The sequence below is a fragment of the Hyperolius riggenbachi genome, chromosome 10 (assembly GCF_040937935.1).
Source record: "Hyperolius riggenbachi isolate aHypRig1 chromosome 10, aHypRig1.pri, whole genome shotgun sequence".
Lineage (NCBI taxonomy): Eukaryota > Metazoa > Chordata > Amphibia > Anura > Hyperoliidae > Hyperolius > Hyperolius riggenbachi.
The window spans coordinates 238779774-238806904 of NC_090655.1; the positions used below are offsets into that span (position 1 = coordinate 238779774).

The 27131-nt window shown below is 45.9% G+C and overlaps 2 protein-coding genes across 2 annotated transcripts in view; both read right to left on the reverse strand.

Annotated features, from left to right (window-relative positions):
• LOC137534995 (zinc finger protein 665-like) overlaps positions 1–27131 on the reverse strand; it is a 465617-nt gene that overhangs the window by 58280 nt on the left and 380206 nt on the right. The window lies entirely within an intron of this gene.
• On the reverse strand, positions 677–18930 carry LOC137534989 (zinc finger protein 605-like). Its single transcript, XM_068256749.1, has 6 exons — positions 18854–18930; positions 17470–17542; positions 11677–11774; positions 11367–11594; positions 10173–10302; positions 677–3154 (listed from the first exon to the last, which is right to left on the reverse strand). Exons 2-6 carry the CDS (start codon positions 17501–17503, stop codon positions 1530–1532), a joined length of 2115 nt encoding a protein of 704 aa, XP_068112850.1. The 5' UTR covers positions 17504–17542; positions 18854–18930; the 3' UTR covers positions 677–1529.

A 27131-nucleotide genomic window follows, 5' to 3' on the forward strand; every position in this document is an offset into this window, starting at 1 on the left:
TCCTCCCCAGGATCTATGCTGCTCCTCCCCTGGATCTATGCTGCTCCTCCCCAAGATCTGTGCTGTTTTTTCCCAGGATCTGTGCTGCTCCTCCCCAGGATCTATGCTGCTCCTCCCCAGGATCTATGCTGCTCCTCCCCAGGATCTATGCTGCTCCTCCCCAGGATCTATGCTGCTCCTCCCCAGGATCTATGCTGCTCCTCCCCAAGATCTGTGCTGCTTTTTCCCAGGATCTATGCTGCTCCTCCCCAGGATTTATGCTGCTCCTCCCCTGGATCTATGCTGCTCCTCCCCAAGATCTGTGCTGCTTTTTCCCAGGATCTATGCTGCTCCTCCCCAGGATCTATTTGGCTTCTTCCCAGTCTGAGGTGACAAGTAGGGATGATGAATGATTTGCAGATTTTTCAGAATTAAAGTGAATTTATGTAAATGTGAATGCAAATATATGCAGCTTGAAAATGGACCGATCAATTGAAACCTGGGTTTAAAATGATTGGTCCATTTTCAAATTTCATATATTTGCATAAAAATGTGCATACATTTGCATTAACCCAGAAAAAAAATTGCATATCATTGATCATCCATAGTGCCAAAAGACAAGTCTTGTGGATTTTATAGATAGATATTTTTATTACTGTTTCTACAACAAAAGTAAAAACAACATACATAACATGTGTACCCATAATCACCGAAATAACATTTAATCTACAAAGAGATTTCAGGCATCATCTATTGTCTGTCTCTCTCTCTATCTATATATCTATATCTATATCTATATCTATATCTATATCTATCTATCTATCTATCTATCTATCTATCTATCTATCTATCTATATCTATATCTATATTACAGATATAAATTCTGCGCCCACAGACCTCACATCCTGTGCAGGAAAGGCAGCGCAGATTACACAAAAAAACCATCTTTCTTTTTAAAAAGTCCACAGAGCCAAAATCACAACAGACTCAGATGTGTTCAGCAGCCAGCAAGATGTTTCCAGTTTCATTGTAGGTGAGAATTCTGGTGTCTCTGAAGGCTTTCTTTTTTAAATAAACTTTTCCTGCATTCTGAACATGACAAACAATGCACATCCATGTGTAATCTCATGTGCTGAACAAGAGTTCAAATAGGAGAACAATATTTCCCACATTCTGAACCTGAATTAGGCTTCTCTTGTGTGTGATGTCTAAAGTGTTTAACAAGGTTGAGTTTTGTTAAAAATCTCTTCCCACACTCTGAACATGAAAAAGGCAGCTCGCTAGTGTGTATTCTCTGGTGAGAACAAAGACATGCTTTAGTATGGAAACATTTCTCACACTCTGAACATAAATACTCATTTCCTATGCAGGAAAGGCAGCTCAAAATGCCTTTGTCTTACTTTTTAGAAATTCCTTACAGCCAAAATCACAACAGACCCAGATGTGTCACCATCCCAAATCATTGTTCACCTTTAATCATCAGCTCAGATCAGCTGTTTCTAATTTGATTGTTGATGGTAAGTTATTGTGTGTATGCGTTTTCATGTGTTTTACAAGGCTTTTTTGTCAAAGAAGCTTTTCCTACATTCTGAACATGAATAAGGGCGCTCCCCTGTGTGTTTTTTCAGGTGAGAACAAAGATCTACTTTGTATCGGAAACATTTCCTACACTGTGAACATGAATGTGGCCTGACACCCGTGTGGGATTTTTCGTGTCTACGAAGGTTACCTCTGTCAAGGAAATCTTTCCCACACTCTGAACATGAAAAAGGACGCACTCCAGTGTGTATTCTCATGTGCCGAATAAGACTTCCACTCTGATTAAAACATTTCCCACATTCTGAGCATGAAAAGGGTCTCTCACCTGTGTGACCTCTGAAATGTCTAACAAGGCTACCTTTGTGTAAGAATTTCTTCCCACACTCTGAACATGAAAAAGGTTGAACACCTGTGTGACATGTCTGATGTTTATTAACATGATTTTTGTTAGTGAAGTTTTTCCAATGCTCTGAACATGAAAAAGGCCGCTCACCTGTGTGAAGTCTCATGTGCACAATAAGATTTCTATTCTGAGTAAAACATTTCCCACACTCTATGCATGAATAAGGCCTCTCACCTGTATGAGTTTTCAAATGTCTCTGAAAGTTATTTCTTTCAAAGAAACCTTTTCCACATTCTGAACATGAGAAAGGAGGCTCCCCTGTGTGACTTCTCATATGCTTATTAAGATTACTTTTATCAGCAAAACATTTTCCACACTCTGTACATGAATACGGCTTCTCTCCTGTGTGACTTCTAAAGTGTACAACAAGCTCACCCTTTGTTAAACATTTCTTCCCACACTCTAAACATGAAAACAGTCTAACACCTGTGTGACATGCTTGATGCTTAATAAGGCTACTCTTCCGAGTGAAGCGTTTCCCACATTCTGAACATGAAAAAGGTTGAATGCCCGTGTGACATGCCTGATGTCTAATAAGGTGATCTTTGATAGTGAAGCTTTTCTCACACTCTGAACATGCAAAACGACGCTCACCTGTGTGACTTCTCATGTGCAGATTAAGATTTCTATTCTGAGTAAAATATTTCCCACACTCTGAACATGAATAAGGTTTAACACCTGTGTGACATGCCCGATGCCTACTGAGGCTACATTTCTTAGTGAAGCTTTTCCCACACTCTGAACATGAAAAAGGTTGCTTGCTTTCATGAATTCTCTGGTGTTTCACTAGGTTGCCTTTAGTAACAAAATGTTTGTCATAGTGTAAGCATGAAAAAGGATGCTCACCTGTGTGAGTCTTCTGGTGTTGAAGAAGGTCTTTATTCTCAGTGAAACCTTTCCCACACTCTGAACATAAATAAGGATGTCCCTCTATGTGTGTTTTCAGATGTAGGGTGAGAGTGGATTTCAAACTAAAACATTCACCACATTCAGAACATGATAATTGTTTATCAGCTCCAAATCTATCAGCACTTGTGTTATTGGCAGAGTCCTCAGCATTAGGTGGAGCTTTTATAGAATATGACTGATCAGAGGGTGATCCATCTGCATTGTGATCTCTATGATGTGTATTTCCAGTGGTTGGAGAACATTGTGTGACGCCATCATCTTCTGTAGCGCCATCTGGAGGTGGAATAGGATGGACCTCCGAGGGGCTCCTCACATCATTTCTGTCTGTTAGGGAAACAAATATAAAACAATGAATTCAACACAAGTGTGCACAGCCACAACATAAAATGTTCAAAAGGTACTGATGGTTTGCCGCCTCTTTCTTATAGCAAAGAGTCCAGACAGAGGTAGCGTTACACAAAACAGTCCTGGGTTAAACTCAAATATATAAACAGTTCACTGTGATACACACCTCTAGCTAATGGACAGACTCTCCCTCCAGCATAAAACCATCCAAGGCATCCACAATATCTTGTCCTAGTAGTCTGTAAGGAGATGGGAAGGTGAAGGAAAACCCTGCTAGAGGTCCCAATGCGTGACTAGAGACTAACTGGAGATCTAGTAGGACAGTGAGTGTCACACTAAGGGTGTGGTGGCAGCTGTCCTATCTGTGCTCCATTAACAAGGCTGGATGAGACTGGGGAGTGTGGATACAGAAGAGTGATCACAGTGGCCCATCTATATATTTAACAAAAAGAAAAAGTCAAAAAGACAGCAAGTCACATGTAAAATAGGGGTCTCAGTCGTCCTCCTATATATTATCTTAATACAATTAGTTCCTGCTGTCCTCTACACAACCAGTTCTCAGAACTCACTATAAATCAATAATAGGTATCACGTGTAGTAGTCTAAGATGTCATATTTATTGTAATATATTTAGGAATATAAAAAGGACAAACAATTAAAAACAGAAGTGTGTTGCAGAGCCTGTATAATGCCCTTTCCTGGCCGGCCAGACCAACAATCACACTATATCAAATATCCCATCCAATCAGCCTAGCCTAGCTAAAGTTGTAGCAGCGCTGCTAGGAAAAAGAGGATAACATGAAGTTTTGGTTCATTACTCCAGAAAAATCTACAGTCCCAGTCCACTTTACAGCTCTCACAAGCCTATATAAAATCTATGGCAAGCAAATGAACAGTTAATATTCACCGCAAGGATCAAATCTTGATCTCCGGTATAATAAACTGGCTGGTTGCTCAGACATAATGGAAAAGTCTCACCAACATCTTCATAGCAAAGTCGCCCTGCTTATACCAGGTGTAGGTCTTCGGCCATGTGGGAAGCCCTTCCTTCTACGTCACTGCGCAGTATCTCTGGCTGAACTTCAGCACGGACCTGAAGCTGACTGGCGTCCAAGTTCAGCCTGCTAGCACGGTCTCAGCGCTTGTTTGCAGAGAGAACGCCAACTCCACAGCTCGGAAACAACACGGGAGTCTCCTCAGGCGTGGAGTGGGCCGGCTGACCAGGCATGAACTGGCTCCGCCCATCTATATATGCAAGACTTACCCAGGACTGTCTTGAGTAGTGCTACCTCTGTTTGGACTAAATATTAAACAATGGGCCTGATTCATCAAGCTGCCCTGCTAAAGCAGCGCAGCTTAAGGTGCTCTAGTGCGCACTATGCACGCCTACATAGCAGAGCTCGCTGCCATGTAACGAGTGTGCCTTCCTTACTTAGTTAGCTGAGGAAGCAATACGCGTAAAATTAACTGCGGGTGGCCCTGCTCCTGTGAAGTATTGCTACTGCGATACTTCACTCGCGGCCGCTTCTGTATCAATTAACATTGTTGTAACTATGTAACTATCTTGTTCCTATTAGATATGTTCGCAATAAAATTTATATCTTTTTATAGATTTATGGCATAACTCTCTCATTATTTACGGAACAATCACTGTTAGCATCTGTTAAATTTTATCTTCTCCAAATAATTGTGTGTATTGTTGTAACTATGTAAATCAACACAATAGCGGATGCTAGTGAAGTATCGCGGTAGAGAAACTTCACAGGAACAGGACTGCCTGCAGTTAATGTTACGTGCATTGCTAAGGAAGCAATGTGAAACTAAGGAAGGCACACTCCTTACATGACAGCAAGCGATTGTGTACATAGGGCGCACTACAGCACCTTAACCTTCCTGGCGGTAACCCCCGGGGTAAGCCGAGCAGGAGGATTTCTCAGGCCCTGCTGGGCCGATTTGCATAATTTTTTTTTGCTACACGCAGCTAGCACTTTGCTAGCTGCGTGTGCACACCGATCGCCGCCGCTACGCGTCGATTCGCCACTACCCGCTGCCCCCCCAGACCCCATGTGCAGCCTGGCCTATCAGCGCCAGGCAGCGCTGAGGGGTAGATCGGGACTCCCAATGACGTCATGACGTCGACGACGTCATCACGACCGTCGCCATGGCGACGGGAAAAGCCCTCCTGATTGCAGAATGCCGGAGGCGATTGGAGCGGGTGGGGGGATGCTGCTGCACAGCGGCTATCATGTAGCGAGCCCTAGGCTCGCTACATGATTTTAAATAAATAAAAAAACTGCTGCGCTGTCCCCTAGTGGTTTTTAATAGACCGCCAGGAGGGTTAAGCTGCGCTGCTTTAGCAACACAGCTTGATGAATCAGGCCCTATGTTTATAGCTCCTGTTTTGTAGTTGGGAATCCTGTATGCTCCAGCATAGATTTGACTGCAGAAGAAAATTAATAAATGCAATGAAAATATAGGAAGTAACAGTATCATAGTTGGTTAATAAAAGAAATCTGCAAATCAAGTTCAATCAGAAGAACAAAGAAAAAAAATCACTGTCCTGCACCCACACATATCCCTCCCCCCCCCCCGGTGGGGTGTAGTTATTCGTCCAGTAATCCCTTTGTATTACAATTGCCACCCACACCACACCGCTAAGGGCCCTTTTCCACCTGCAGTCGCTAGCGTTGCCGAATCGCAAAACCGGCGATTCCCCGACGTTTTGCGGCCGCGATTTTGCTATGCTATGCACTGCATAGCAAAATCGCGGCAAATATCGCTCCGCCGCGCGTTCGGGTGAAAAACGAATTGCGGTAGTGGAAATGACCTACCGCGATTCCTATGTTAAAAAGCAAACCGTAGTGATTGTAAAATAGCTAGCGGTTTGCGACTTTGCGATTCAGCCAGCGCTTTGCGCTGGTGGAAAAGGGCCCTTCGGCAGGTCAGTGGGTGAATTTATTTGTGCATAGAGTAATTGTACAACGGAGGATACTATAATGTAGAAGTTTGCCTCACTGAAAGTCTGGATAACATGGGGGGATGATAATAAGTTAAAGTAAGCTCACTGAGAAATGGTAGTAGTAGACATATAATGGAGGGGGGAGGGAGGAAGAAGATATAACGTCAGTGAAACAGGAGGGTAGAGAGTAGCACTGGATGTATGTGTAGGGGGGATTGGGAAGACATGTAAGACTGTAAGTGAAGGGTGGGGGAGTTAGGAATGTATAACATACGTGGGGAACAGAGATAATAGGTGCTATATACTAGGCATAGCAGTTGTATAATGTAGGACCCAAAGAGAGTCACTAATGTTTTGTAGGCAATGGGGAAATATAGTAAATGATGGCTGCACTTGTGTCATGTGTGGGATATAAAGGCTGCACTTGCTATGTGGGGGGCATGATGGCTGCACTTGTTATGTGGGGGACATGATGGCTGCACTTGTTATGTGGGGCACATGATGGCTGCACTTGTTATGTGGGGGACATGATGGCTGCACTTGTTATGTGGGGGACATGATGGCTGCACTTGCTATGTGGGGGGCATGATGGCTGCACTTGTTATGTGGGGGACATGATGGCTGCACTTGTTATGTGGGGGACATGATGGCTGCACTTGTTATGTGGGGGACATGATGGCAGCACTTGTTATGTGGGGGACATGATGGCTGAACTTGTTATGTGGAGGACATGATGGCTGCACTTGTTATGTGGGGGACATGATGGCTGCACTTGTTATGTGGGGGACATGATGGCTGCACTTGTTATGTGGGGGACATGATGGCTGCACTTGCTATGTGGGGGACATGATGGCTGCACTTGCTATGTGGGGGACATGATGGCTGCACTTGTTATGTGGGGGACACGAGGGCTGCACTTGTTATGTGGGGGACATGATGGCTGCACTTGTTATGTGGGGGACATGATGGCTGCACTTGTTATGTGGGGGACATGATGGCTGCACTTGTTATGTGGGGGACATGATAGCTGCACTTGCAATGTGGGGAACATGATGGCTGCACTTGTTATGTGGGGGACACGAGGACTGAGCTTGTTATGTGGGGGACATGATGGCTGCACTTGTTATGTGGGGGACATGATGGCTGCACTTGCTAGGTGGGGGACACGATGGCTGCACTTGTTATGTGGGGGACACGAGGGCTGCGCTTGTTATGTGGGGGTCATGATGGCTGCGTTTGTTATGTGGGGGACATGATGGCTGCACTTGTTATGTGGGGGACATGATGGCAGCACTTGTTATGTGGGGGACATGATGGCTGCACTTGTTATGTGGGGGACACGATGGCTGCACTTGTTATGTGGGGGACACGATGGCTGCACTTGTTATGTGGGGGGCATGATGGCTGCACTTGTTATGTGGGGGACATGATGGCAGCACTTGTTATGTGGGGGACATGATGGCAGCACTTGTTATGTGGGGGACATGATGGCTGCACTTGTTATGTGGGGGACACGATGGCTGCACTTGTTATATGGGGGACACGATGGCTGCACTTGTTATGTGGGGGGCATGATGGCTGCACTTGTTATGTGGGGGACATGATGGCTGCACTTGTTATGTGGGGGGCATGATGGCTGCGCTTGTTATGTGGGGGACATGATGGCTGCACTTGTTATATGGGGGACACGATGGCTGCACTTGTTATGTGGGGGACATGATGGCAGCACTTGTTATGTGGGGGACATGATGGCTGCACTTGTTATGTGGGGGACATGATGGCTGCACTTGTTATGTGGGGGACACGATGGCTGCACTTGTTATATGGGGGACACGATGGCTGCACTTGTTATGTGGGGGGCATGATGGCTGCACTTGTTATGTGGGGGACATGATGGCAGCACTTGTTATGTGGGGGACATGATGGCTGCACTTGTTATGTGGGGGACATGATGGCTGCACTTGTTATGTGGGGGACACGATGGCTGCACTTGTTATATGGGGGACACGATGGCTGCACTTGTTATGTGGGGGACACGATGGCTGCACTTGTTATGTGGGGGACATGATGGCTGCACTTGTTATGTGGGGGGCATGATGGCTGCGCTTGTTATGTGGGGGACATGATGGCTGCACTTGTCATGTGGGGGACATGATGGCTGCACTTGTTATGAGGGGGACATAATAGCTGCACTTATGTGGGGGACATGATGGCAGCACTTGTTATGTGGGGGACATGATGGCTGCACTTGTTATGTGGGGGACATGATGGCTGCACTTGTTATGTGGAGGACATGATGGCTGCACTTGTTATGTGGGGGGCATGATGGCTGCACTTGTTATGTGGGGGGCATTATGGCTGCACTTGTTATGTGGGGGGCATTATGGCTGCACTTGTTATGTGGGGGGCATGATGGCTGCACTTGTTATGTGGGGGACAGGATGGCTGCACTTGTTATGTGGGGGACAGGATGGCTGCACTTGTTATGTGGGGGACATGATGGCTGGACTTGTTATGTGGGGGACATGATGGCTGCATTTGTTATGTGGGGGACATGATGGCTGCACTTGTTATGTGGGGGACATGATGGCAGCACTTGTTATGTGGGGGGCATGATGGCTGCACTTGTTATGTGGGGGACATGATGGATGGACTTGTTATGTGGGGGACATGATGGCTGCATTTGTTATGTGGGGGACAGGATGGCTGCACTTGTTATGTGGGGGACAGGATGGCTGCACTTGTTATGTGGGGGACATGATGGCAGCACTTGTTATGTGGGGGACATGATGGCTGCACTTGTTATGTGGGGGACACGATGGCTGCACTTGTTATGTGGGGGACACGATGGCTGCACTTGTTATGTGGGGGACACGATGGCTGCACTTGTTATGTGGGGGACATGATGGCTGCACTTGTTATGTGGGGGACATTATGGCTGCACTTATTATGTGGGGGACATGATGGCTGCACTTGTTATGTGGGGCATGATGGCTGCGCTTGTTATGTGGGGGACATGATGGCTGCACTTGTCATGTGGGGGACATGATGGCTGCTTTTGTTATGTGGGGGACATGATGGCTGCACTTATGTGGGGGACATGGTGGCAGCACTTGTTATGTGGGGGACATGATGGCTGCACTTGTTATGTGGGGGACATGATGGCTGCACTTGTTATGTGGAGGACATGATGGCTGCACTTGTTATGTGGGGGGCATTATGGCTGCACTTGTTATGTGGGGGCATGATGGCTGCACTTGTTATGTGGGGGGCATGATGGCTGCACTTGTTATGTGGGGGGCATTATGGCTGCACTTGTTATGTGGGGGCATGATGGCTGCACTTGTTATGTGGGGGACATGATGGCTGCACTTGTTATGTGGGGGACATGATGGCTGGACTTGTTATGTGGGGGACATGATGGCTGCATTTGTTATGTGGGGGACATGATGGCTGCACTTGTTATGTGGGGGACATGATGGCAGCACTTGTTATGTGGGGGGACATGATGGATGCACTTGTTATGTGGGGGGACATGATGGATGCACTTGTTATGTGGGGGACATGATGGCAGCACTTGTTATGTGGGGGACATGATGGCAGCACTTGTTATGTGGGGGACATGATGGCTGCACTTGTTATGTGGGGGACATGATGGCTGCACTTGTTATGTGGGGGCATGATGAAGAAAGGGGTTGTAAAGTGGGGTGACGGATGTTGTGTTCTCCCCAGCATTCTGATTTGCCTGATCCCAGCATGCTTTGCACAGGGTACCTATTATTGACCCCACTTGTATGGTATAAAGGAAAAATACAGCCTCATCTACAGTTCTTCATGTTATAGAACAGGAGACAATATTCCAGCTAAATAACTATATCATGATTTGGCCAGAGAATTTCTGCTGCAAATGATGCTCATCATCTACCAAACCAGACTAAAGGATAATTCATACTAATGGCGAGCAGCTTTTAACTAATGAGGGGATGGAGAGGATCTCAGTGTCAGCATAGAATAGGTCAGGTAAGGTTATTTCTTCACCTGAAACTGGCATTCCTAATTCACTGGTCTCCATCATGTCCCCCTCCTCCATACACTGCCGGCCACCCGTCACTTCTGTCTCCTCTTCTTCTTCTTTAACCTCATGTTTCATATCAGTCAGTTCTTCAGCCTAAGCCCACCAAATCATAGAAGAAAGAATATTTCACATATTAGAATGAATGAACTGAGGCTCTGTAGAAGAATATAATTTCATAAACTGAAAATGTTTAAAGGGTACCTGAACTGACATGTGACATGATGTGATAAACACATGTACCGTATATACAGTGCCAAACATACACGTGCTCCTTTTTCTTTTCCTCATTGTAAGGGTTAAGAATCCAGGCATACAAATTAGTTTCTCTCTAGCAGGACTTAAGCATAATTCCTCTTACTGATAGCGAATTACAAGCCATAACTTTTGAGTGTAGGGAGAAGATAAAAAGGTCAATAGTTCATCGATTGCGAACCAGTAAAAAAGTGTGAAGGAGTCCTTATGAAAAAAGGGACCTGCCATAGGTGCCTATTATAACAACTGCAATTTATGGCAAAGAAGGCAAATTTGGGCGCCCGATAGTGGGTGCCAAAATGTACTTTCTTTGCCGCAAATTGTGGCTCTGCAGCTAGGGGGGGGGGGGGGCCTTATGGATTAGGCAACAGGGGGGGGGGGGTTAGTGAGGTCAGGAGGGTTAGGCAGGCGCCTTTTTTCATGTATGCCATAGATTGTGGTTCTGCAACACTGAAAACCATGTCATTCACATGACACCAAAAATGTTAAGCCTACTATTTTGGGTTTTAAGCACAAAATACAATTCTAAAAATGCAAATCATATTTAGGAGTAGGAGGATAGATACAATTGTTTATTTTCAGTTCTAAGTTGTTTTAAATGGAGAATAAAGTCCAGAATGCACTTGGTGTGCATGCCGTTCTTGTAAAAAGTTAAATTGACATCCTCAGCGACTCTCCATTCAGTGACTTCTGGTGGTTAGTCCAACCCTCTTGCAGCTGAGTACTGTGGAACTTTTGTGGCATGCTGTATCTCCGTAGCACTCGGTTGCAAGGAGGAGGGGCTAACCGCAGGAAGTTGCTACACAAAGGGTCTCCAAGGATGAGTTATACTGAAAGGACCACAGAAGCCAGTTAACTTTTTACAAGAACACCACGTGCATTTTAGACATTATAGTTCCACCTACCTGATATTGCACCATATAGCTTTGATCTTCCTGTGGACAACCCTGGGAATAAAGAGGACCTGTACTTCTCCCTGGTGGGTTTGTGTGGATGGATGATTCAGTCTTAAAGTCACTACAGAGATCTATGTGTCCGCCTGAGAGCTCCACCTCCTCCATCACACTGTCTGCTCCATCCTCCTCTTTCACCTCTTCTTTACCAGCAATGCTTAGATTGTTCTGCTTTACATTCTGAATATATAATAAAGCTAACATTAAAACAAAGTCAAAATCAGGTTTCTTTTTTGTGTTTTTTTTTTAATCATTACTTTACCTGATAATTTTGAGGGGCATTGTTATCTTCCTGTGTACAATCCTGGGAATAAAGTGGACCTTTACATCTCTCTGGTGGGTTTCTGTTACTGGATCCATCTGTAGGAAGCAAACACATACTGAGGAAATTTAATTAGCCTAATTTACAAACAACTTCAAGCATCTGCAGCAAGGATAGCAGTAAGGGTTCAGCAAACCAGACTTCTCTCCTCCTCAAATCCTCAATTGTTGTAACTATGATGATATACTGAGGAATGGAGATGTGCCTTTCATATGGTGTACAGTATCTCCTCCTCATTTGTTGGTGCTATGATGTTATACTGAGGAATGGAGATGGGCCTTTCATATGGTGTACAGTATTCCCACCTCATTTGTTGGTGCTATTATGTTATACTGAGGAATGGAGATGGGCCTTTCATATGGTGTACAGTATCTCCTCCTCATGTGTTGGTGCTATGATGTTATACTGAGGAATGGAGATAAGCCTTTCATATGGTGTACATTATCTCCTCCTCATTTGTTGGTACTATGATGTTATACTGAGGAATGGAGATGGACCTTTCATATGGTGTACAGTATCCCCTCCTCATTTGTTGGTGCTATGATGTTATACTGAGGGATGGAGATGGACCTTTCATATGGTGTACAGTATCCCTTCCTCATTTGTTGGTACTATGATGTTATACTGAGGAATGTAGATGGGCCTTTCATACGGTGTACAGTATCTCCTCCTCATTTGTTGGTACTATGATGTTATACTGAGGAATGGAGATGGACCTTTCATATGATGTACAGTATCTCCTCCTCATTTGTTGGTACTATGATGTTATACTGAGGAATGGAGATGGACCTTTCATATGGTGTACAGTATCCCCTCCTCATGTGTTGGTGCTATGATGTTAAACTGAGGAATGCAGATGGACCTTTCATATGATTACTACAGTATCCCCTCCTCATTTGTTGGTGCTATGATGTTATACTGAGGAATGTAGATGGGCCTTTCATATGGTGTACAGTATCTCCTCCTCATGTGTTGGTACTATGATGTTATACTGAGGAATGGAGATGGGCCCTTCATATGGTGTACAGTATCTCCTCCTCATGTGTTGGTACTATGATGTTATACTGAGGAATGGAGATGGGCCTTTCATATGGTGTACAGTATCTCCTCCTCATTTGTTGGTACTATGATGTTATACTGAGGAATGGAGATGGGCCTTTCATATGGTGTACAGGATCTCCTCCTCATTTGTTGGTGCTATGATGCTATACTGAGGAATGGAGATGGGACTTTCATATGGTGTACAGTATCACCTCCTCATTTGTTGTACTATGTTGTTATACTGAGGAATGGAGATGAGCATTTCGTCGCCTAGCCAACTCTTTAAGGAGGAGTTGCCTAGGCGACAAAACATGTAAGGCAGAGCTACAGAGCGACGTTAGAAGTGCATGACGCAGGCTCGATGCGCCGAGCATTATATTGTGGGACTTTGAAGTTGCGCAGCGGGGAGCGAAGATTCAGTGAGCGATCAACAGAACGGTCTTGACCTTTGAAATCTGTCACATCTGTTAGCCAGCCTATGCATAGCAACTTCTTGCAATCCCCAACAGCGGCCTAATCAGACTTTGCTGCTAGAACTGTATTTGTTAGGGGAAATGCTGAGCCCGTTGTTTTTAAAGATACATAGCACCATATTTTGAATAAAAGTTTTAAATATTTTTACGTGATAGAAGTTTTAAATATTTTTACGTGATGGAAGAGGATGATATGATGACGGAGTGTTGCCACAGAAGGCGGTGGGGTGGCCATATACCCCAGAGGCGCAGACAGGCTGGGTCGGCCGCACCATCTGGTGAGTTGCTAACTGAAGGGGGGACCCTGATTAAAGTTGCTATCATCATATATATGTTTACATGGAATGACATTGGGCTTGATTCACTAAGACAAATAGCATGCCTTATCAGAGATAACATTCCTTATCAGAGTAGCATATCAGAGTAGTATAGCGAGTGCTAATAATTTATACCTGCTCATTGGCAATGATTAGAGCTCCACTCGTCCTGCCCTAAGCCCCTGAGGGTTTGTAGCGCTCTGATAAGGTGTGTTAACTTTGATAAGGCATGCTATTTGTCTTACTGAATCAAGCCCATAGAGTGCTACCACCAATATTACAGATAGACACTAGAGATGGCCTGAACGATTCAACCGCGAACGAATTCGCACAAAGTTCAATGGTTGGCGTTTTATGCACGTTCGACCCGCCTCCTATACTGCATCATTAAGGTCAACTTTAACCCTATACATCACAGTCAGCAGACACAGGGTAGCTAATCAGGCTACACTCCCTCCTGGAGCCCCACCCCCCTTATAAAAAGCAGGCAGCGTCAGTCATTTTACTCACTCGTGTGGTTGCAGTAATTAGAAAAGGGAGAGCTTGCTGCAGTGACATTAGGGAAAGCTTAGTTAGGCTAAAGTTAGGCTTGTTAGGTTGCTTCTTCTTGCTGATACTTATTGCTAAAAAGCACTCCTCATCTTCAACAGCTCTTTTGAGAGCAAATGTTGTTCTTGTGATCTATTTTTTTTTTGTGTGTGTGTCCCACAGACACTTGTGTTGCATATACAGCCCTGTCAGTCAGTCGCAGCTGCTGGACCTTGGCCCCTTGGTAATTCCTACTGTGTCACTGCCAGGCCCGGCACATTTGGTGACTACCTGTGTGTGTGACAGCTGCACATTTGTAATTCCCATTACTGCATACCTACCTGTTGTTCAGTGCACCCACCTACTTACGTGAGCGCACACAGTGTGATATTTAGTACCACCAGTCACTGTACCTGTTCACGGTACCTGTGTGTGTGTGTGACAGCTGCACATTTGTAATACCCATCACTGCATAGTACCTACCTGTTCAGTGCACCCACCTATCTACGTGAGCGCACGCAGTGTTATATAATACCACCAGTCACTGTACCTGTTCACGGTACCTGTGTGTGTGTGTGTGAAACAGCTACACATTTGTAATACCCATCACTGCATAGTACCTACCTGTACAGTGCACCCACCTACCTACGTGAGCGCACGCAGCATTATATAAGTGTGTGTGTGTGTGTTGGAGCAGTTTGATAAAGGGCTTGTCAGCCCGAAACAGTGTCTGTTACTGCTGGAATAAAGAGCTATATTTACTACTTGGTGGTGCTGACCCTTCTATACTTTGGATTGCATTGGCTCCAAGAGACACTGGGACGGGGTCGTGGCAAACCACACTGTGCTAAGGTGCTCCTCACCTCACTTTTTTGGAGTGTGTGTGTGTGTGTGTGTGTGTGACAGCTGCACATTTGTAATACCCATCACTGCATAACCACCTGTTGTTGTTCAGTGCACCCACCTACCTGCGTGAGCGCACTCAGTGTGATATTTAATACCACCAGTCACTGTACCTGTTCACGGTACCTGTGTGCGTGTGTGTGTGTGTGACAGCTGCACATTTGTAATACCCATCACTGCATACGTACCTCTTCAGTGCACCTACCTACGTGAGCGCACGCAGCGTTATATACCACCAGTCACTGCATCTGTTCACGGTACCTGTGTGTGTGACAGCTGCACATTGTATTGATACCAGTCACTGCTTACCTGTTCACTGCACCTGTGTGACTGCACATTGTATTAGTCAAGTTAGTGCATACCTTTCACTTCATCCCCCCCAATATGGGCAAAACAGGCGGAGGCAGAGGCAAGCCACCCGGCAGGTCTGTTCGAGGTCATGATTTCGTGTGGCCCTGGACCAAAGTACAGAGTTCAGAAGGCGCGTGCCATCAACCTCCAAGATTGTCAGGACATAGTTGACTATTTAACATAGAACACCTCATCTTCCTCAGCTTCTGCACGGAAGCGTGACATATCTTTCTCCTCCTGCTCTGATTCTGGCACCCCACTTAACAGTCAGTCGGCCGCCACCACCAAAGTGCCATCACCCCAGGGCTCAGCGGTGTGGACATTTCTTTGTGTGTCTGCCTCAGATGAGAGCAATGCGTGGGGAGGAGGGATGCACACCCACGATAATAAGGTCGTAGCTTCATTGTGGACAGACCAAATTCAATCAGCTGGACAGTTACTGTTCTGTCATTCAGCTACCTCAGCCCGGCGACCATATGGGCTGGAAAGCTGTCATCACCTGCACTGTCGTGGTGCACACCAAGTCCAGCAAGGCCGTCACTACACAAACAGCTGTTTGCAGTCACTGCATACCTTTCACTGCATCTGTGACTGCACATTGTATTATACCTGGCAGTCAGTGCATACCTTTCACTTGAATGGATGGCAGACTTGCCCTCCATAACAGATTCTCGTTAAAGGATTTAAAGTTGATTCGTCTCATATACAGCAGGGCCTCGAAAGTCCTCCTGTATTGTTATTTTTTGTCACTACCTCCCATCGGGACTTGCATACCATGCCTGCTGCCTTCCTTGGATGTGTGGTGGTAGCCGTTCCTGCTCCTTTGTCCACAGCGGGCCTGCTGCCTTCCTTGGATGTGTGGTGGTAGCCGTTTCTCAGGCTCCCACTCCAGACCGGAATCAAACTGATTCCCCGGCCATTACCCGTGGTCAGTCACCATGGTACTGAGAAAGTAATATGGAAACTTGTTTATCAGTCACACAGTTGAATGAATGGCAGACTTGCCCTCCATAACAGATTCTCATTAAAGGCAAGTGGTGTGATCTCTGGCACACAGCGTTGGGTCAAGGGTCCATCTGACCACAGATGCCTGGTCTGCAAAGCACGGTCAAGGCAGGTACATTACTCATCCAGCACAATGGGTCCTTCCTTCGATGTGTGGTGGTAGCCGTTTCTCCGGCTCCCACTCCGGACCGGAATCGAACCCCGATTCCCTGGCCATTACCCGTGGTCACCATGGTACTGAGAAAGTACCATCGAACGTTTCACACAGTTGAATGAATGGCAGACTTGCCCTCCATAACAGATTCTCGTTGAAGGTACTAAAGAGTAAGCAGAAAAAGTAATTAAAAAAAATAGATGTAAACTTTAACAATGGTAGAGAAAGAATCATCAAAAGTTGATAAGGCAGTCAGACATTACCTGATATCACTGAGAAGAGCAATCTTGCCATGGTGCGCACCAGTCCAGCACGGCCTTCACTACACAAACAGCTGTTTGCGGTGCGTCACACAGTGAGTTTGGTGTGTCAGTGTGAAGCAGTACACTAATTACACTACCTGATTGATGTATACACATGCAAAGTGTTTTAAAGCACTTTAGGCCTGCAATTTAGCATTGCAATGTGATTTCTTCCCTTAAAATGCTGCTGTGCGTCAAATCCAGATTTTTCCCCGGGACTTTTGGCGTGTATCACACTCATCCATGCAAAAACTCAGATGTTAGACCCCTTGAAACATCTTTTCCATCACTTTTTGTGGCCAGCATAAATGTTTGTAGTTTTCAACGTTTGCCTCCCCATTGAAGTCTATTGCGGTTCGAAAAGTTTGCGCGAACCGAACTTTTTGCGGCGGTTTGCGTTCGAGGTTCACGAACCGAAAATCGGAGGTTCGAGCAATCTATATTAGACACTCACAAGATTTTGCACATATCTAGGCGGAGCGCTCCACCAACCAGCTCAACTCTGATATAGGACTTGATACCTGGTGTTTCAGTCCAATGGACCTGATTGAGAGTATCAATCACATTTTAATACTCTGCCAGCGAGTTCTGTTATTTCTTGTAATTTATCGTCTCTCCGTACTGCTCTCTCCTTTAAAGAAATGAAAGTCTCCTCTTACCCGGTGATTTGAAGATCTGCCGATTCTCTCTCATGGTGTCCTTATACAACTTGTGTCCACAATATTGCCACTCCTGCATGGAGAAAAGAACAGCATTGTGGAATATGTCAGAGCTATATGAATGTATAATAATAGTAATGTATGACTGTGTTGAGGACATTAGAGTGCAAGCTCATGTGGTGCAGAGACTGATGGGAATGGATCAGTGATTTCTGTACAGCTGTAGAACAAGAGTAAGGCTAGTGCACCTTCTGTTTATAACTACTGTGATTTATTTACGTAATACAGCATACTTTGGTGTTGATTCACAAAGATTACTTATTTTTCACCTTAACTGTAAGGAGTGCTAATGCACGAGATAACCAAATAAGGAGAGATAATTCATGAGATAAATAGATAGGGAGGGCTAAACCATGAGTGATATCAAATAAGGAAAGCTAAACCATGTGCTATGTTAAATAAGGAGAGCTAAAACATGAGTTATGTCAAATAAGGAGAGCTAAACCATGAGCTATGTTAAATAAGAAGAGCTAAACCATGAGTTAATTTAGATAAGGAGAGCTAAACCATGAGTTAAGTCATTTAAGGAGAGATAAATTGTTGAGTTGATAAATAAGGTGAGATAATTTAACAGAAAAGCTTTGTGAATCAGGCCCATTGTGTTCCCAGAGTCTGGCATCTCAAACTACCAGCATTATGTGAAGTGGTGAGAGAAGAAGTGGGTGATGGACACTGTGAAGAGACCAGTGACAGCCATATTTCATCACCAAGGACGCTTGGCCATGCTGCGGTCCACATGGAGTGGAAGGCAGGGTGATCAAGTGTCCGTAGTTACGCAAAATGGTTTTGAACGGAAGTCGTTTTGAATGGAACGTGCATGTTTTACTGTTGCTCTACAGTTGCAGAGGTGGTGAGGTTTCATTTAAATTACTCTTTCACTATACAATTTTGACATCGTGGAGAGGGAATACTGCACCATTTACTTTTCTCTGCTTCCCATTGATCTCTGTACAGTGCTGTGGAATGTGTCAGAGCTATATAAATGTAAAATAATTATAGTGTGTGACTGTGGTGAGGACATTAGAGTGTAAGCTCCTATGATGCAGAGATGATAGGAATGGATCAGTGATCTCTGTACAGTGCTGTGGAATATGTCAGAGCTATATACATGTATAATAATAACAGTGTGTGACTGTGCTGAGGACATTAGAGTGTAAGCTCCTGTGGTGCAGAGATGATGGGAAGGGATCAGTGATCTCTGTACAGTGTATATGTAGCAGCAGCTGGTGATGGGAAGGAGACACCGGTGTGTTATGTGTTACAGGTATATAAATCTTTCCTGTACTATGATATCTACATATAAAATTAAGTTCTTTAGCATTACCGTCTTTGCTGCCAGTACCAGCAATGTCCCCTCTCTACTTCCTCTAGCCTTTTCTATAACTTCCTGTCTGTGGCTCCTCCCCTTCCTGCCCCTGTGCGCTCACTCTACTGTATATGTGTGTGGGATGAGGCTGCAGAGGTTACAGCTTTTCTTACAACCCACTAAGTAATAATCTGAAATCCTCACGCTAAATTACAGTCAGTGGGATGTGCAGAAACAGGGATAATGGCAGCAGGATGTTACTGTGGTAGCCCCCTGCAGGGGCAAACGCAGGATTTTTAAGGGGGGGTTCCTGAAAGGTCCAGAAGCACGTATGTCCCCGAGTGCTTCCGAATACAGGTGGCTCCATACTGCCCATGCACAAAAGTGCGCTGGCGTATTACGGAGCTGCCTATCTTTGGAAGTACTCAAGGACACGAGTGTTTCTGAGGGCTTCTGGTAGCAGCAAATGTGAACGGGGTACAGCGCTGGAACAACTCCCCGAGAGAGGAATGGGAGATAGACTTAGTTTGGACAATTCAGTGGAATATGCTACATAGTGTCATAGATAGCCATATGATGCAGGGATATATGCATCTGCGGAAGATGGCGGCGCTATATAAATACTAAATAATAATATTTTGCCTCACCAGGATTGCACTTTTATTTAGCTTTCCTGTATGACAAGAAGACACAGCCAGCTCTAGGGGAAGAGGGAAACAAAGGTGAATGAAGGAGGCTGGTGCACACCAAGAGTGCTTCTGAGCGTTTTTCAAATCAACAGTGATTTGAAAAGCGCTTGGCTAATGTTACCCTATGTGGGTGTTCCCACAGCAGCGTTGTGATTTTTTCAAAATCGCAGGTATACTGCATGTAGCATGTTTTTGAGCAATTCATTCAAAAATCGCTCTGAAAATCACTTCACAAAATCACACTCACAAATTGCTAGCGATTGCTATTGTCATTTTGGCGTTGCACTAGCCCAGAGAGAGGAGTGGAGAAATTGAGAATAGCCTGAGATGGAGCAGAGAACTTATCTGTATTGCAGTCCCACATCAGACAGGCTACTTGCCTGTAATCGGACTCCTGTCCCTGTCAGTCTCTCACACAAGTCAGAAAGAAGCCCTCCTGGAGTCTAGGGACTGTCAAAAACTTTTCAGCTTGTTAAACACCTTACCCACACATGCAGTCATTATAACAATGGGGAGAGACCAGACAGATGTTTGCCCACGGACCCTGAGTCCAGGCAATCTCTGCATCATGCTGTGCATATTTACCAGCTTGCCTGCACTCTAATTTCATCATGTGGGACACTTCTGTGCTGTGGAGAGTCCAGGACTCCATAACCAACATTCTCTCACTGCAGGCTACATCTTCTTGTGAGGGAAGCTGGGCTGCCTCTCTCATTCTATTAGCTGGAGGGAAGCACCAGAAGTAAGAAGGGAGGGAGAATGAGGCTGTTTATATTATGCGAGCTTCCCTGGCTGAATACACAGCTCAGTGCAGGGGGGAGGTTCCAGACACTCGGAACAGCCCCCTCAGTTCGCCAGTGCCCTGTTAAAACCACTTCACCACTGAGGGATTTTTCCCCTTATGGACCAGAGCAATTTTCACATTTCAGCGCTCCTCCCTTTCATTCGCCAATAACTTTATCACCAGTTATTATTTAGCATTTTTATAGCGCTGACATTTTCCGCTGTGCTGTACAGAGTAAAAGCTATTTGCTTGAAGGTTGTAGGTGTTTTGGGTCTTCTCCAAGCACTGTATTTCCTCCCACACACCAAAAACATAGTGGTAGGTTAACTGTGAGCTTTTTGGAGGGACAGTAAATGGTAAAGATGTCAAAAAACTGCTGAGCGTGTGATTGGCCTCTCAAAGCAGTCGACAATGCAGAGTCTTGGCTGTGAGGGGCACTATGGGCAGTAGTGTCTGCTGTCCTCCTGCCTCTTGTTTTGGCGCACACACTCGGCATTTTCTCTGCAGATTCTGTTTAATTTCATTTGGGTGTACCGTGGCAGGAAAATATCTTCCACTAAAGGTGGATGGGCAGATTCGACCAAGAGACATATCTCTCTCTGATCAAATCAGATTGGAGAGATATCTGTCAGCTGCCCATACACCACAGGCCGATTCCCGATCAATTTCAGCATGAAATATTGTGGGAATTGGCCTAGTGCCACACCCTCGTCGCCTTGCTGCTCCTGGTGCAGCCCCCCCCAGTTTCTAATATCACCCCCACCACTACCAGTGCATTGAATACTTTACCTGTCGGTGTCCACCCTGGCTCTGTTCTTTTCCTCACATACACACCTCACGTGGTTGCCGGCGTAATGTGGGCAAGTGTGTGATGTCACACCGGAAACCGCGTGGGGCGAGTGTATGTGAGAAAGAGTGCGGAGGCGGAGCCAGGGGCAGACACTGACAGGTAAAGTATACATGGGTGGGCACATTTGACACTAGGAGTGACAGTGCCGGGGCGGAAAGGTCCGTCGATTGTCCCGATATGGCATGCCATTACTGCCACGCACCTGATCGAGCACGTCGGCCGACATCTTGCAGCATGTCCGATCGATACTTGTTGTGAGCTGTGACCAATTACAGACTAAAATTGGTAACATCACCTGTTGTCATGCTCTTTGCAGCACTGATTTTCATCCAATTCAATTATAATCATCAAATCAGACAGTCGACCAGCCGCCATTTCACTTGATGTATGGCAGTCCTGCTGATCTTTTTGGCTGCAGTATGGCTGAATCACACACCTGAAACAGGCATGCAGCTAATTCAGTCCTGATTTTCATGCTTGTTGAGGGGCTGTGGTTAAAGATATTAGAGACACATGATCAGCAGGAGAGTCAGGCAGCTGGTATTATTTTAAAAGGAAAAATTAGGGATGATCGGAACATGCGATTTCCGATATCGCGGAAATTATGTGTTCCGCTATAACGAAATTCCGCTACCGCTAAATCCCGTCGGTTTTCCCTGGAATTCCACATTCCGGCAGAACAATTTCCACAATGTTAAAAAGGAACTCCAGTGAAAATAATGTAATAAAAAAATGTTTCATTCATACAATAATTATGTATAAATGATTTAGTCAGTGTTTGCCCATTGTAAAATATTTTAAATCCCTGATTTACATTCTAACATTTATTACATGGTGACATTTTTACTGTTGGCAGGTAATGTAGCTGCTCCTTGTTTTTTGGCAGTTGGAAATGGAAACAGCTGTAAAGATCATTTTTGAAACATCGTAGGCCATGGGACCTAGAGGTTGTTCTACGGCGGTCATCATTCACAAATTTTTTTTGTAGCAGCAGGAGTTGTTTTAGACCATGGGACCTAGAGGTGGTTTCACAGCAGTCATTACATTTTTTTTGGAGCAGCAGGAGTTGTTGTAGGCCATGGGACCTAGAGGTGGTTCTACGGCAGTCATTACAATTTTTGTTTGGAGCAGCAGGAGTTGTCGTAGGCCATGGGACCTAGAGGTGGTTCCACGGCAGTCATTACAATTTTTGTTTGGAGCAGCAGGAGTTGTAGGCCATGGGACCTAGAGATGGTTCCACGGCAGTCATTACAATTTTTGTTTGGAGCAGAAGGAGTTGTTGTAGGCCATGGGACCTAGAGGTGTTTCCACGGCAGTCATTACAATTTTTGTTTGGAGCAGCAGGAGTTGTCGTAGGCCATAGGACCTAGAGGTGGTTCCACGGCAGTCATTACAATTTTTGTTTGGAGCAGCAGGAGTTGTCGTAGGCCATAGGACCTAGAGGTGGTTCCACGGCAGTCATTATAATTTTTGTTTGGAGCAGCAGGAGTTGTAGGCCATGGGACCTAGAGGTGGTTCCACGGCAGTCATTACAATTTTCGTTTGGAGCAGCAGGAGTTGTCGTAGGCCATAGGACCTAGAGGTGGTTCCACGGCAGTCATTACAATTTTTGTTTGGAGCAGCAGGAGTTGTCGTAGGCCATAGGACCTAGAGGTGGTTCCACGGCAGTCATTACAATTTTTGTTTGGAGCAGCAGGAGTTGTAGGCCATGGGACCTAGAGGTGGTTCCACGGCAGTCATTACAATTTTCGTTTGGAGCAGCAGGAGTTGTCGTAGGCCATGGGACCTAAAGGTAGTTTCACAGCAGTCATTATATTTTTTTTTTTTTGGAGCAGCAGGAGTTGTCGTAGGCCAAAAGCATAGGGTTAGGATAGAATATAATGTCGGACAGCTGCAAAAGCTGCATTTTTATGATATTAAAAAGCAAAAATATGCGATGATAGTGATAGGCAGAAGAGTTTGAGAGGGAGACCATTTGAGGCTTGAAAAACAGCAACATTTTAATTTAGTCTGACTAATCTTCATCATGAATCAGTGAGAGGGGCCTTGTAATTATCACTGATCCATGACTCGTTCATTTTTATGAACGTTAGTATGTCCACATTGTCTGTGGAGAGACGGGTCCATTGGTCGGTGACCACCCCACCTGCAGCACTAAATACTCACTCAGAATGAACCTCCAGTGCATACTGAGCGAGTTAAGGCCAGGTATCCAGTTGTTTTGTCCAATACTTCATGGGGTCATCATTACTCACCATATTGTCTGGAGCACTGGCTGACCCCAAGTAATTATTCACCATACGGGCCAGCTGCTGGCAGTGACTACTTTGCCCGCTGGTGGTGCTGCTGCTAGGAGTATCTGGCATTGGCTGATAAAATTCCTTCAACATACTCAGCAAGTTCACAGATTGGCTAATGGTGCTGCTGCTGGGATTGGGACCACCAGACCTTTGTTGAGCATGATGATGAGGCTTGGTAGCTTGGGCCTGGAATACAGGTTCAGAAAAACGCATCTTCTACCCAACGAAGAAGGGCATCCTGGATGTGGCTCATCCTGGCATCTTCTTGGGAGGGGGTATGAACTGCCGCATTTTCCCCTTGCACCGGGGATCTAAGATGGTGGCCACCCACATGTCAAGCCTTGATTTTGATCTTTTAATCCGGGGATCCTTATGGAGGCACTGGAGCATATGCGTAGCCATAGGGAAGAGATGTCTGCCATTAATTACCTCTTCCTGGCTGTCAGAACTGTCGTCATGCTCCAGCTCCACATCAGAATCTTCTTCCCACCACGGGACAATGGGCTCTTCCGCTTCCACTAGCTCTGCCTCCTCATGCAGGACTTGAGCATGCTCACCCACTCCCCCACTTGACTGACCACTGTTCAGTAGGGCTTCCTCCCCCTGTCCGAGCACTTTGTCAAGAGCCTTGTCCAGCATGAAGACAATAGAGAGCACTTCTGATATGCTGCAGTGCTCCTCACTGACCAATTTTGTTGCCTGCTCAAACGGCTCCAAGACTTTGCACACCTGTCCAATCAGCTGCCACTGGTCCCCAGTAATGTAGTCCAGTGGCCCTGTTCTGGAGGAAGATGTCTGAGACAAGTATAGCCTGACCGCCATTCGCTGTTCCCACAACCTCTCCAGCATGTGGAGGGTGGAGTACCACCGCGTCGGACAATCAGAAATAAGCCTGTGCTGTGGCAGGCTATGACGGCGCTGCAGCAGTTTCAAGGCGACGGATGTGGACCGACACCTTTCGTGCTGAGGCCACAGCGTCATTCAACCCAACCCATCAAAAGTGCGTAAGAACTTCTGGACTCCAAGGTTGAAGACGTGGGCCAAGCAAGGTAAGTGAGTATAGCCACCTTCTGAAATAGCGGCCAGCATGTTGGCACCATTATCAGACACCACTACACCGGTCTCCAGTTTTTTTGGGGAAAACCACTGCCCAATCTGATCCTGTAAGGCTGCAAGGATTACAGATCCGGTTTGCCTGTTCTAGTCCATGGATTCCAGTTTCAGCACTGCTTGGCATTGATGGTGCTGCAGACCAGTGTAGGAGCGGGACCACTTGCTGGAAGGCTAAGCAATGGAGGACTGGCCTTGGACAGAACAGGTAGCAGAGGGAAGTAGAACGGACCTCCCCTTCAACCCACATGGCGGCACCACCAGCTGAGATGCCCCAGATCTTGCACCCTCCTCAGCAGCACCATGGAGGGTGACCCAGTGGGCGGTAAAAGTTAGATACTTTCCCTGCCCATACCTGCTGCTCCAGCCATCCATAGTGAAGTGCACCTCGCCACTGACAGCGTGATCCATAGACCAGCCGACACACTCCACAATGTGCTGGTGAAGGGCAGGGATAGCATTCCTGGCAAAATAATGGTGGCTGTGGATCTGCCATTGTGGAGCAACACTGTTCATCAGTCTGCGGAAGGGGGCACAGTCCACAAACTGGCAGGGCAGCAGCTGTTGGCCCAACAGCCTTGCCAGGAGCGCATTATTTGTGACAACAAAGGGATCAGTTGCAGGGAGCATCCGCTTCCTCTGCAACATTTCTGGCACAGAGGCCTAATGCCAGGGCCGGATTTCTGGAAAGGCCACAAAGGCCATGGCCTAGGGCGATAAAATCAGATAAGATCAGAAGGGCCTCAGGACTTGGAGAGAGAAGAGGTCATATGTCAAAGTAAATCATCTCTTCTGTTCCTGCAGCGCAGCCAGCCAGCACCCTGCTCTGCACTAATAGATGAATTCCAGAGTTCCCCAATCCCTGCACCTCTCTCACTTCCTGATGTGTTATGACAATCAAGATCAATCATAATGGTCACCTGATGATCCATTCATCTGTATGATGGACATACAGTACAAGTGGATGTGAGAAATACAAGGGATTTACATTCCAAAGCAGATAAAACTAAGTTCCGCTGAGTTCTAATGCAGGCATTCACAAACATCAGTGAGCTCTGCTAGTTTCTTCGCCTTCTCTTTAGAGGTGTACCGAACGGTTCGCCGGCGAACGGTTCCAGGCGAACATTGGGGGTTCGCGTTCGCCTGCGCCAGGCGAACTTTTCCGGAAGTTCGATTCGCCCCATAATGCACTATGAGGGTCAACTTTGACCCTCTGCATCACATTCAGCAGGCACATTGTAGCCATTCAGGCTACAGTAAGCCCTGGAGCCCCACCCCCCTTATATAAGGCAGCCTCCGGCGGCCATTACAGTCACTCGTGTGCCTGCTAGAGAGAGGAAAGGGACAGCTGCTGCAGACTTTTTCTCTTAGGGACAGATTAGTTAGGTTCTAGGCTGCTTTGCTTGTTCCTGACTGATTAATATTGCTTTTAAAGCACCCAGCAACAGCTCTTTTCAGAGCTCAACCTGTACATTTTTTTTTTCTGACACTTTTGTTGCATGCACAGCCTTGCTAATTGATAGTGTGTGTGCCACTGCCAGCAGCCCAGCACATTCAGTGACTGACTGCCTGTGTGTGTGACAGGGAGCTGCACATTGTACTACCCAGTACTGCATATACCCCAGTACCTGTTGTGTTTACTTAACTCACCTCATCACTGCATATACCTAGCTTTGTGTTGAGTGAACCCAGCTCACTGCATCTAACTACCCAGTACCTGTTGTGTTTACTTAACCCACCTCATCACTGCATATACCTAGCGTTGTGTTGAGTGAACCCAGCTCACTGCATCTAAGTCTAACTACCTGTTGTGTTGAGTGAGAACCCACCTCACTGCATCTTAAGTACCTTTACTGTATACTGTTCAGTGAACCCAGCTCACTGCATCTAACTACCCAGTACCTGTTGTGTTTACTTAACCCACATCATCACTGCATATACCTAGCGTGGTGTTGAGTGAACCCAGCTCACTGCATCTAACTACCTGTTGTGTTGAGTGTGAACCCACCTGGCCACCTCACTGCATCTAACTACCTGTTGTGTTGAGTGAGAACCCACCTCACTGCATCTTAAGTACCTTTACTGTTGAGTGAACCCAGCTCACTGCATCTAACTACCTGTTGTGTTGAGTGTGAACCCACCTGGCCACCTCACTGCATCTAACTACCTGTTGTGTTGAGTGAGAACCCACCTCACTGCATCTTAAGTACCTTTACTGTTGAGTGAACCCAGCTCACTGCATCTAACTACCCAGTACCTGTTGTGTTTACTTAACCCACCTCATCACTGCATATACCTAGCCTTGTGTTGAGTGAACCCAGCTCACTGCATCTAATTACCTGTTGTGTTGAGTGTGAACCCACCTGGCCACCTCACTGCATCTAACTACCTGTTGTGTTGAGTGAGAACCCACCTCACTGCATCTTAAGTACCTTTACTGTTGAGTGAACCCAGCTCACTGCATCTAACTACCCAGTACCTGTTGTGTTTACTTAACCCACCTCATCACTGCATATACCTAGCCTTGTGCTGAGTGAACCCAGCTCACTGCATCTAATTACCT